General features: G+C 42.4%; 2 protein-coding genes across 3 annotated transcripts; one reads left to right on the top strand and one right to left on the bottom strand.

The window, feature by feature from the left end:
• The first annotated feature begins 7 nt into the window (after nt 1-7).
• TMEM159 (transmembrane protein 159) lies at nt 8-4,745 on the top strand. Of its 2 annotated transcripts, none has more exons than XM_026053973.1 (5): nt 8-23; nt 785-918; nt 1,734-1,902; nt 2,718-2,838; nt 4,015-4,745. In XM_026053973.1, the coding sequence occupies exons 2-5, from the start codon at nt 847-849 to the stop codon at nt 4,106-4,108; spliced, it is 456 nt and encodes a 151-aa protein (XP_025909758.1). In that variant the 5' UTR covers nt 8-23; nt 785-846; the 3' UTR covers nt 4,109-4,745. The 2 variants fall into 2 exon arrangements, with proteins under 2 accessions (XP_025909758.1, XP_025909757.1); XM_026053972.1 differs by having other exon boundaries at nt 2,700-2,838.
• An 825-nt stretch (nt 4,746-5,570) lies between these two features.
• Nucleotides 5,571-11,235, bottom strand: ZP2 (zona pellucida glycoprotein 2). Its single transcript, XM_026053970.1, has 18 exons — nt 11,173-11,235; nt 11,026-11,099; nt 10,794-10,877; nt 10,610-10,704; nt 9,924-10,082; nt 9,535-9,579; nt 9,147-9,311; nt 8,606-8,702; nt 8,353-8,534; nt 7,855-7,984; nt 7,512-7,693; nt 7,339-7,430; nt 7,126-7,250; nt 6,620-6,809; nt 6,221-6,356; nt 6,043-6,139; nt 5,840-5,923; nt 5,571-5,754 (listed from the first exon to the last, which is right to left on the bottom strand). Exons 1-18 carry the CDS (start codon nt 11,217-11,219, stop codon nt 5,609-5,611), a joined length of 2,130 nt encoding a protein of 709 aa, XP_025909755.1. The 5' UTR covers nt 11,220-11,235; the 3' UTR covers nt 5,571-5,608.
• Nucleotides 11,236-11,854: the final 619 nt, after the last annotated feature.

Genomic DNA, 11,854 nt, shown 5'->3' with positions numbered 1-11,854 from the left:
CCGCGCGCAGCGGCGCCGCCGAGGTAAAAATTTCGGTCTCCCGGTCGGCTGGGAGGCTGCAGAGCCGGGGAGGGAAAGGGCGGTGGCATCGTATAACCACAGCGCCCAGCGGCCCCGGGCCGAGCTTCGAGCTTTTACTAGGAGAGAAAAAAATATGCATAAAAATGTTCTGTGAATAATTCTGTGAATAAGGTCTAGAAACTGGCTATTAAACAGTAATATTTGTGCAATAAATGGTTAGGTTTACAAGCAGGAAAATGTGTCTTTCAAGCTCTCGGCCATACCATGCCTTGTAGCAAGAAGGGGTTCGGCCACAGAGGGAAGAGCTCGTGGCTTTGTGTTGCGCCTTGAAGCCGGGCAGGGCCCCACTTCGGTTCCCCAAGCACCAGGCTGCTCACAAACACACACTAGTAAGTTTGAACACCTTTGAAGTTTGCAGTACTCAGACGGATAAATTGTCTGAACAGAGAGAAGCAACTTGTTACTGGTAATTTACTGGAAACGGCGCCCTCACATTTAAATAGGGGGTGGTAGGGGAAGAAGGGGGAGCCTCTATGGGTGCTCACAGCTGTTGTGGCTTTGGAAWTGCCTTAGAATAGCTTCCAAACACACAACTCCTGCATTAAATTTAATCTTTTACATTTTTAACACTGTAGATCTTGTTGAACTCTATGAAATGTGTATTAACATGTTTAACCCTATGAAATTTACGTTCTGTTTTTATGTAAGAGAAACATCAGATTTTTCACAAAATACTGCTACTAATTTTACCTTTGTTATTAAGGAAGGTTGCATGGCTGAGTGAGGRCTCGCTGTCCAGAGTATCATCATCAAGGACTACAGAACATGTCCAAAGAAATGCAGGAGCTACAGAAGCAATGGCACTCCATGGTACAGTCCATCCACAGTAACTCAAATGTGAGTTCKGGATTAAATTTTATATAACATGTTTATAAAGATATAGCTCTTAAAATATCATACCCCCATTTGTTTAAATACAATTTCAAAACATTTTGAGATAGAGAAGAAATCTCCCTCTGAATTGTTAAAGATAGAATTCTATTTCTGTGTTTTACTGGTAAATAGATGGCTTACAGTGAAATACATGGCTTTACTGGTAAATACAGTGGCATTTTAGTGAAATGGCTGCTCTATTATAAAAATAACTACAACCCCTTTCCTAAGGGAAATCCTSCCCTTAAGAAGCAGAACTATGATTGCCTCTAGAGAAAGGATATTCTCATCTATTTGTAAAATTATAGTTAAATTCTTACCATGTCCTATGGTACAGCCATGACTATAGCATCTTTACACTCAATACAGGAGCAGGTTGCAGGTACTAGCAAGACATGAGAACAAGGTCATCTTTTTTTAAAAATGTAACAGTATTTTTTGTTCTCTAAATGCAGTTCTGTAGAACAAAAATAACAGCTGTTGAAAGCTCATTAAAATCTATATAGTTAAACAAAGGGTTATTTATGCAAGAAYAGGGCTGGGAGATTGATGATAAACATGGATATTTAGGTAGGATTTTTATTTGCTACACAGTTACCTACCTTTGTAATAACTCCTTAGACTTGGGAAATTTAGAGGCAATRGTTACTTCCATAAGTATAGAGTTTTAATTAAAGGGAAAGAAGAGTATTTATACTTTTCAATGAAGTAGCTGAGATTTTAGAGTTATCTATGACAAGAGATAAAAATAAAATGTAAAATATTTTTTCTTTCAACAGGTTGTTGCATTTATGAACTCTCGTTTTGGCCAATACTTAGATGACCATCCATTTGTTGCCTTATCACTCCTGATGTTTGTTGCAGTGTCTGCTATTCCTATTGCATTTTTTCTGATTTTTGTTGTTTCAACAGCCATAATGGCCTGTATTGGTGTGATAATTATGGAAGGTAATGTATGCATGCATTATTTATTTTTCTTTTAGAGCATGACATCCTTTCCTTTTTCTTTTTTTCTCTCCTTGTAGGGTCTTTAGCAAACTAGTAATATGTTAATTGTAGTCATCAGCTTCCAACAATAGTCAGAGTCTTAACACAAGACTAGTAATCTAATTAACTGTGACYCAGTCAGGGGAAATCCTATTTCTCTCTTTAATATCAGCCACCTAGATAAAGCTAAATCAGTTATTTTAACCATGCATAGCTTTCATTTCTGTCCTGTGGAGTATTTTTTAATGGGAAATTCCTTACAAATTTCTTACATTATTACATGAAATATGTCAGCTATTAAAATATTCCAAAGTACAATTGCTTGCAAATATTCTCTATAGCCCTGGCAAAGTCAACTCTGACCATTTCTCWACCTCCGAGGGCTATGTGGCAGAGAAGTAGTAAGGCTTTAACATGATTTACTTAGAAAATATGAGGTATTTTCTCTGATAGCTGTAGCTATCTTCTCTTTAGACCTTTAGTATTGTAACATGTGGAGTTTAAGAAAACATACTGGTCTAGTTCAGACAGAGCTTCCTTTCCCAAAACATAAATAATGAAAGTGTTAAAAGGATCATTTCTCCTTTTAAGTGCTGTCTGGGGATTTCCTACAGACTGAGGCCCTTGACAATTACACAGGTCAGCTAGTTGACTGAAATAGTTACTTTTTCCTAATAGCTTGAATACAGGAAACTATATCCTTCTAACAGACATGTATGTAAGCTGTCTAAATAACAAAGCTGATTTTCTCTTACTAGGTGTTGTAATATCAATAGGTGGCATAGCCCTCCTGTGTGTGCTGTGTGGGCTGGGAGCACTGTCACTGGGAGTTTCTGGAGTACTGAGTGCTTGTTATGTCATTCTTTCAACCCTGATCAACTACTGGTATGCTCAGAAGTAAGTCATAACATCTTAATCCGTTCTATGATTCCAAACTGTAACTGCACTGTTATAGCAATCACTGTTCACYAGTGACAACTACTTTAGAGATAGCTTAAGTTTAATGCTAGAGCATCATTATGTATTATTACAATATACAATTTCTAACATAGAAATAAAATGACCAGATATTAAAGACATTAAAATTATGCGCTGAAGTTCCTTGTGTGTGATGCAGTACCTAACTATCCTGGCTTACATGCATTTGGAAAGTGGCAGGGGACCTAAACTAAAGCTTTAGAATAAGTAAATTGGTAGTTGAGAGACACCATGGCAAAAATCAGGTTTTGGAAAACAAGTTCAGACAAAATCTAACATGTCTTTCCAGCTATCAGCTATGTTTTAAAAGATTTTCTTGCTTGCTTTGCATAAGCTTGCTTCATTTGGAAAACAGGCTGCTGACTAGTTGCTGTTTACTACTCCTCTCTCTCTGCTCCCAGGACTTSAGGCTTAGAGGCCCCTTCCAGTCACTGTTGCCTTTGCCAAGAACAGAACTCAGGCCCCAGCAGGCTGKGCTGGAGTGCCACCTACTGCCCACTCAGACTACTAGTGGGAGAGTTGAGAACTGTAATCATTGGGGTAGAGGGAAGAACAAGATTTAAAAAACAACCAACCAACCAACMCCACCAAGAACGAACAAACCCACATGCCCCACAGTCTACCTGCTCTTAGTACTCACATTTTTCCAGGACTGATCCTTCTTGACAGCAGTGCTTTCGCATAGTTCAAGGGAGTCTAAAGTGCCTGTAGAGACCATGATATCTTCAGGAAGAGACACTCAGCCTTTACCATGTTGTATTTGCATCTCTTTCAGTGTTCCCTGCACCTCTTTCTGGTGGTAGTGCTGCTGCCACCTGTGTTATYGGCAACTCATACCAGACTTCTTTCATATAATATACAATCCAGCCTACAAAGCWGTTACATTTGCTTAAAATTGATGTTAAATGAACAAGATTTAATAGATTTATGTTCCTTTGTCTTGAGAGAAGCTCTGGTAGACCAGCAGTTCCACAAATCCCTAACTTTTAATTCATCCCAAAGAACACCGAGTGACATCACATAAGATAACTCTGCAGAGAAACAGCTTATAAAACCAGTTTCTTTTCTCTCTTTTTTTTTTTTTTTTAAATACAGGAGTCAGGTAAAGAAGCAGGAGGCATTGGGAACTTCATTGCACAAGAGTCCTTCTATTYTGGATCTCTCTGCCAATAATGGAAAGAGTGAATAAGGGAAATTCTCCCCTTTTCTTTGATGGGCACTTAACATCACCCTTCTGACCTTTACAGTGTAATTGTTTACTCATTGAGCATTCAAGCTCTGTGCACTGCTTATAAAAACTGAAGAAAATCAATATGCTTCTTGTTACTGTAAGAGTAACAATAACCCTTAAACAGTGCATTGTGATATCAAGTCTATGCCTATGGCAAAATGTTCCACAGAATTTGGTAAAAGAAATATACTGATAGCAAGTCAATAACAAAATCCATTTACTGACTATTTAGATRATCTTTCAAGATTTGTATGCAGCACTGAACTTTTTTAGTACATGGTAATAGTCAAAGCTCACCAACACAGAACAGGTCTCTTTTGAATGTTGAAAAGTAGTCCTAGGCCTTAATGTTCTGTTAAAGCAGTAAATATGCCACAATAATTCCTTGTAATACCAGAAGAAGTGGATTTTGTTATATGTAACTCATGACGACCTTCTACATACTTTTTGTACAGTGCCTTTTTCTGAAGGGATATTTTCTTCATTGCCTCATCCCCATCCATGGTGGGCAGTTAGATCTTGCATTKTGGCAGAGTAGTTTGGATATTTTAAAAGACYTATCTTGTATTCAGTTTAGCTTCTTGTATGTACTTTGTTTAAATTTTTTTCAAGCATTAAGTACCCAGCTTATTAAAGTGTTTTTTGTTTAATCAGGTTGTCTCATTGTTATTAYTTTAGCCTCAAATAAGAGTTTTCTAGATCTGCTTCTACAAAGGCCATACCCAAATACCTTCCAAAAGTTGARGCAGCAATAATTTCAGTGTAGGAGCCTACTGACTTTCCTCATTAAAAAACTAGCCTGCATTTAGCAAATCAATATAACCCACTCTTACAGGGTTACTATCTCMTTTGTTTCCTTGAAAATACATCCCTTATTTCCTATTGTGAAAACACACTTTTTGTTTTAATAACATGGAGATGCTTGTACCTGGCCTGAGGAAAGTAAAGGTGCTACACACCAGCTGTGCTAGCACTTACCAGGCATAGCCAGAAGACACCAGCCTCCCTGTGTGTTTGAGTGTACAGCTAGTACCTCCTCACTTTTTCAGCAGTCCTGGTTCAGGGACTTGAATCTAGAGGTCAGATGTTATCTATGAAAGCAACATGGTGTAACAGCCTCCAGGTGACCCTGAGTTAGTGCAAAAGCAGCATTCATCTCTACTCTRCACTTGAATTCTACAACTTTTTTGGACAGTTATCAGAAATGCAATATGGCAATGAGATTTCAAAATAAGAGATCCAGAAGTTATCACAACAAAACCTTTGCAACTGTACATTTAGAGGCCTAAGACCCAAGTAAGGCTTTAGGGCCTCAGCTGAGACTTTAGTCTCAGGTGACCAAAACCCCATGAGGCACCAAGATCTGTGGTAAACAGCCTTGAACACCATACAGCTACAAGCAATTCTCCAGCCACATTCCTCAGTCATTTATAATGAGTTTATTCATWAAAAAGTACATTAATATACCACATGCATCATAGATGCCCTCCTCTTTAGGCATTTAAGGAAAGCCAAAAAGAGTAGCACTATGGCTATCAGAGAGAGAATGCAGACAACAGTCAGTGTCACATTGGCCCAAACCTCCTGGCCAAGGAGAGTGCTCCCTGCAAAGCAAGCAGAAAGGCAGGTTCAGTGAGGAGTTCCTGCCCTTAAGCTAAGCAACTGGCATCAGCCGCCCAGTTTTAGTACCTTGCTCTGCAGACCATCCTTCTGGCACAAGGAGGATAGGACCCTGTAAGCTCACCACAGAGTTCATGGCTGGCTTCCCACTCTCTGCAATAGTAGTGTGGAAAATGTGGAAGAGGCAAGTACCTTGGGGCAGCTCATTTTCCCTRTCTCCCCATTTTTCCTCCTCTTCCTTCCCCCACCACAAATACCTGCTGGGACATTACCTCGCTTGCTCCTAGATGGCTTGGGGCATCTTGTTGAGCATAGAGGGGAGTCTGGTTGAAAGCGGTTACAGATCAGGACACTGCAGTGAAAATACACCTAGAACAGAGCAAGTCACATGCTTTTGGATACAATAACTACTCAGACTTACTGCTCTAAATAGAAATAAGTGTAACCTACTAGACCAGGGAGGGCTTTATCACCAGACATAAAGGCGAAGGTCTTCACTTCCAGTCTCTGGCGATAGTTTGCGTAACTGACGCCATGCCCCACAGGATGAAACACAGTCTTGTAGCTATCCAGTTCATACTCACACCTAGCAGAGAAGTAGAGGAAGTCAGAGGGGCTGGGCAGAGGTTCCCAAAAGGGCAAAGTTCAAGGCAGAGCTCCTGCCATTCTCCTGCAAGTTCCAAAACAGTAGGGCAGCATCTATGAAGTGACTAGAAGACAGCCCCTAGCTAAAACCYCTGTTCCTCAGGGCTGCTCCTAAAGAGTAGAGAAAGGAACAGCTAGGGATACACTCCCACTCACTACTGCCAATAGTGAATTTCATTCACACCCATCTAGCAGATTACTCACCCATCCACAACAATATTCCACTGAGGAAGAGAGTTTGGTTCTTTTGATGCTGTTGCCCAACAGTCATCCAACACCAGCTGAAGGTTAGGATCATTGCGGTTCAGAACTTGGACTTCCAAGAAGATGGGCTGCCGCAGGTACCTGACTATTGGATATTGGTCATCACGGTAGGGATGTCTGTATGAGTCCTCTGGAAGAGCCAAAGCCACATTAGGTAAACCAGCATGCAACAAGTTCCTTGAACTCTACGACCAAAAGTCTCTTCAGAGGAGTCAGCTCATCAGCTGCAGTTCATCCCAAGAAACAATGCAATAGCACTAGGTAAAGACTTCTTCCTCAATTAGARGCACATCAGCCTCACCAAAATATCAAACCCTTAAAAAAACCACACACATATGCACACACATACACACCCTATGCACCAAGACAGTGCATYACATATGAACCCTCCTCTTCACTACAAGCTTCCATTACTCCCCAGACACCCAATCCAGAGGCCATCTTACCTGGATAGCTCAGAAGAACTAAGGAGAGAGGACCTTGGTTCATTGAAGCAGCTAAAGAAGGAAGACTGTCTACCTTGATAGTCAGAGAAGCATCACCATTGCTGAAGGAGCACAGTACTGTTAGCCTAGAACAAGAAAGGAGCAGATAGGTCTCACATCCAGATATACAGAACTCCTTGGATAGTATCTAGTCCTGTGCAAGTTTAGACACACCTTAGTTCACTGTCCCTTGAGATCCTGCGCAGTGGAAGGTCTGCCCAGAGTGCCCTCACCTCATTCTCATAGATGATTCTCTCCCCATCAAACTGATAGGGAAGATAAACAGCATTAGGAAGTGCATCCCCAGTTCATGGACCCCTCCCCAGCAACCTTGCCTAAGCACTTACCCAATACCTGGTCCCACATCCATTCAGTGGGACATGAAACCAAACCCTATCATTCAGGGATGACTTAAACACTGGCTTGCATGAAGGATCTCTGAGCCTAAGTGTATCCAAGTTTAATGGTGGTTTGGTACTGTCAGCAAGAACTTCAAAATCCATGTACCCATCCTGAGTGCACACAGCAGCTGGAAGAGAGGTTTACATGAGACATGACATCCCGTCTGGGGCACCCAGCTATTCCCAGAGTTATTCACTCTGGCTGGCTAGATAACCTAGAAAGGCTATTGAACAACTAATCCAAGAACAAGTTACATATTGTAGCATTTCCTGTAGTTTAGTTACCTACCTATTGGTGTGCGCTGGTCACAAGGGCACTCCGGGTGCATCACCATTGCCACAGTCTCCCCATGGAAGTGAAAAGCCAGTTTCAGAGAGGACATGTAGGCCTGGAGTCCTGAGCAGCTCTCTCCRTGTAGCTGAAAGAGTTACTCTTTGAGCTGCAAGATCTCTGCTGCACATGTGCTAGAAGCCACAGGTTAAGACAGCCTCACATTCTACTAATGAGGTTACTTCCCTATGGCTCTCAACATATAAAATACCAGCACATTTCAAGATAAACATTTTTACCTTCAGTTATTCATGCTAAGAAGCATGAGGCTCTAGTTACCTCTAAGTGATGTTTATGTGCTAAAATCAGCTTACATCTTGATCACAAGTCCCTTCAGGAATGTGGTTCCCCGATAGCAATTTGATCAAACTCAAAACTAGCTTCTAGCAAGTACCAGGATTGGCCATACCAAGAAAACTCTTGGCTTTAAGACTACATGAACCCATATGAACTCACCCTGGACTTCAGGACTCCTCTAATAATGTCCATTCTGATTCCTCTCTTTGTGTCCACAGCAATACCATTTTCCTGGAGCTGGTCAATAGGAATGGTCCTATCCTCTATACCCACAGCCATAAGAGTCCCTGGGAAGGCTGGGATGGTAACAGTCATGTGTGTTGCATTACAGACTGCTGGACCTGCAACAACACCTTTGTTATATTGCATCACTACCTCCAGATGATAAATAGGTCACTCTTCCACACATTACCTGGTGCACAAAGCATTCTCGACTCCACTGTCAGTCTTCGTTCAGGAGGTCCATATGTGAGCTTGAGTGCTACAGTATAAAGTACCTGGCCATTTTGCTGCAGAAATAGGTGGAAATCCTTTAAGGGTGCATAATGCATCTTAGAATCCATCACAAGARCAATACCAGAGCTACATTATAAATGTGGCTAGTGCTGTTGAAGGTTGCAGCAGTAATTTTCCTCTCAACTCAACATCCTTTTAGGACAGATCTGCTCATGAGATTGCAGGTCAGTTCCTTGTAGGACAGGAGATGTTCTTCTGGAGTAAAACCAACCAGCAGCACTACCAAAATGCATACTGATCTTTCTCCATTTTATAATGTTAGGTTGTCTAATGACAACTGCACAAACTGATACAGCTTTGCATGCACTAGCTAGGTAAGGCAATGAATCAGATGCATACTATGGGTAGAACTAGTATCTAAGTTCTTCCCCCAGGCCTGTATGAAAGCAACATCTGGACTCTGAGGARGCAGCACTGTCTGCCCTGCATGTCCTTACCTTGTAGGATACAACTCCAGTTGCACCAAAGGCCACTTGAAAGACTAAGTTGTGTCCATCAGCTAGAAAGCTATAGCCTTGCTGCATGGCTTGTCCAAGACTCAGCTGATGAATCTTGATTCCATCATCAATGGACAGAGTCCAAGTCATTGGAGTTACTGGAACCTGCAAAGGAAAAGGCTTGTCATCAGAAAGCACGAGACATTATGTAGTTCTTCACTCTTCAGGGATGCCACCAATTTTACATTCAAGATCCATTTAAGGATAACAGGGAACTAGGCTTCCCAACAAAGAGGGGTTGATATCCCAGAAGAGGGACTGCTCCAGCCTAGAGATTTCAGGCCTTGGAGCTCCAGTCTCCAGCTATGGGAAGTCAGAAAGCACATACCACATGTTCATCACTGAAGCTTGGAATGAGTCTTGGGAAAGTAACCTGAAATAGAGCACAGGGTCAGACCACAGTAACAGACCACAAGCATTTCYACCTTTTAACTGAAGTCCTTGCTTTAACTTTCCAAAGCAGTATTGCTGCCAACAAAGAGGCAGACAACACCATCCCAGTTTTCCCCACAACAGGAGCTGAAGCCAGACCATGTGCATCACTAATGGTGATCTGCAAACTAGCTCTTCAAAGAGCTAAGGGACATGCCAAGACAGATTTGCAGCCAACAGACCTCCCTGATGCTGGCCAGGGACCTTTTTTCCCCCTCCAGCTTTCTGTAGATCCCAGTCATGGTTCTGGGAAACAGCATCACCTACAGCATTTTCCCCACTTACTGCCATGAAGTCCTTTGTACAGTTTGTTGCACCAGTAAAGAAAGGAGGGATGACTTCATTGGCATGAACAACACTGCAGCGAGCAATGGAGGTGATGTTCCTCTCCCCTCCTGTTGTGTCATTCACAATCAGCTTCAGTCTCAGCTGGTGCTGGCCATGCTATAGGCAACAGAAGATATCAGAAAGAGGCAGAACTTGTATTGCAGCATGAGAACAAAGCCTTTGAAATTGAACTTCAGAGCAGAATTAGTTACTCACCCYGAATGCAAGGGCAAAAGAAAACCTTTGTGAGAAAAAAGGGATCTCCTAGGAAAGCATGGAGCCACAGCTTAGRCTGAGGAATAGAAAGTACTGAGAGCACTGTAGGACTTTCAGGGAAATCATTAAGGACTGCCCAACTGATGAGCCAGGGAACTGGCTGTTGTTCTTGTTCCTTCACAAGAAAGGCCAAAATCCAGAGTTTAAGGGCACTTTCTATACAGCTTAGAAGCAATGGATGCCCGTAAAGACTCTGCTTTGAGAAGTGTAGTTTGGATTTGCCTAATTACTGCTTTCTCAGGAACTGAGCYAATAACTAATATCAGAGGTATGCAAAGGTAACATTAAAATACCACTATGTGACTCCTGAAGCTTTTCCATCTCCCCAAGATATGCATAGGTTATAAACTAACAGTTCTTAACTTTACCTCAAGGCTAGTGCAATTCACAAAGTAGGCACTGAGCAACAGCTCCTCATAGTCCACAAAGTAGTCACAGGATGTTATTGCCTCATCACTTGCATCTAGAGAGAGAAAAGTCATTAGCACTGCAGACAGGTAACAGCTACCAGCAGGCTACAGCTCAGGGAGACTACATCAGGCCAGCACATACCTACTACAGACCCTTGCCAGGAGTAGTTGCCCAGCTCTCTGGAAAACTCAACCTCCATCCTGTCCCTKTGACAAGTCACACTCTCTGCAGAAGGAAGACCAGTCAACTTTGCCATCGCACMTCCTGCCAGCCCCCCAGGGAGCCATCCCTTCTCCATGCCCACAACAGAGGGGCCACAAGGGTCCCTCAAACCTCCACCTCAACCCMTATCAGCCCAGAGAGGTCTCATTACCCAAGAAGTCCTGATCCCCTAAGCCACCAGCACAAGTGGCTARGGGCAGCAAAAATCCAAACAGGAGCAGCAGCCTGCAAAGAAAARGGAACCAAATGAGCAAGCAGGGAGGAAAGGAGCTAGGGGCCCAACAGCAACTCCACTCACCACATCCTGGAGGTGCCTGGGCAGTGCTGCTCCCAGACCAGCCACATCCTCCCCACTGCCACCACCAAGCTCACACACAGTGGGCCTGGAAGGGGATATATAGGTCCTGGTCAGGCCCCACACAGCTGCAGCCTCTCTGCTGCTGAGGGGTGGAAGGTTCACAGCTGCTTCTCATTAAGCTGCAATCCCTGGCCATGAAGGGAAGGCTTGGAGGAGACCTTCGGGTGGTGCTAGTCTGACAGTGATTGCTGATTAGACTTTTCTCTGACAGTAGCCTCCATTTGTTCCCTTAGCAGATGTTGCACAGGAAAACAGACATTTAGAAATTTAGTTAAAAAAAATAAAAAAGAGATTTCTCTACTTTATGATATTCTGATGATTTACCATAGTTCCATTAATGGRTTTGTATGAGATTGAGATTATTTTTTTTCCTGTGTTGGCAGATCTGCAGTGCTGATACAGTTTTAATTAKGAGGGAAATATGACTGACGGAGTGAGGAAGAGAATGAAGGCTCAATCAGATCTCCAGACTGGAGGCTGTCTGAGCCAGCACAGGCTAGAATGTCAGCACCCAAAGCTTGGAGAAGAGGCCTGGCAAAAAGGAAACTCAGATTTATGATTTTTTTTTCTTTATTCATTATGTTGTTTAACTGTTGTCATCATCTCTGGAYTGAGTATCCAC

This window comes from Nothoprocta perdicaria, unplaced genomic scaffold, assembly GCF_003342845.1.
Source record: "Nothoprocta perdicaria isolate Ctin4 unplaced genomic scaffold, notPer1 scaffold_12, whole genome shotgun sequence".
NCBI lineage: Eukaryota > Metazoa > Chordata > Aves > Tinamiformes > Tinamidae > Nothoprocta > Nothoprocta perdicaria.
The sequence above is the reverse complement of the archived record's forward strand: the minus strand, read 5'-3'. Positions and strand labels throughout refer to the sequence as shown.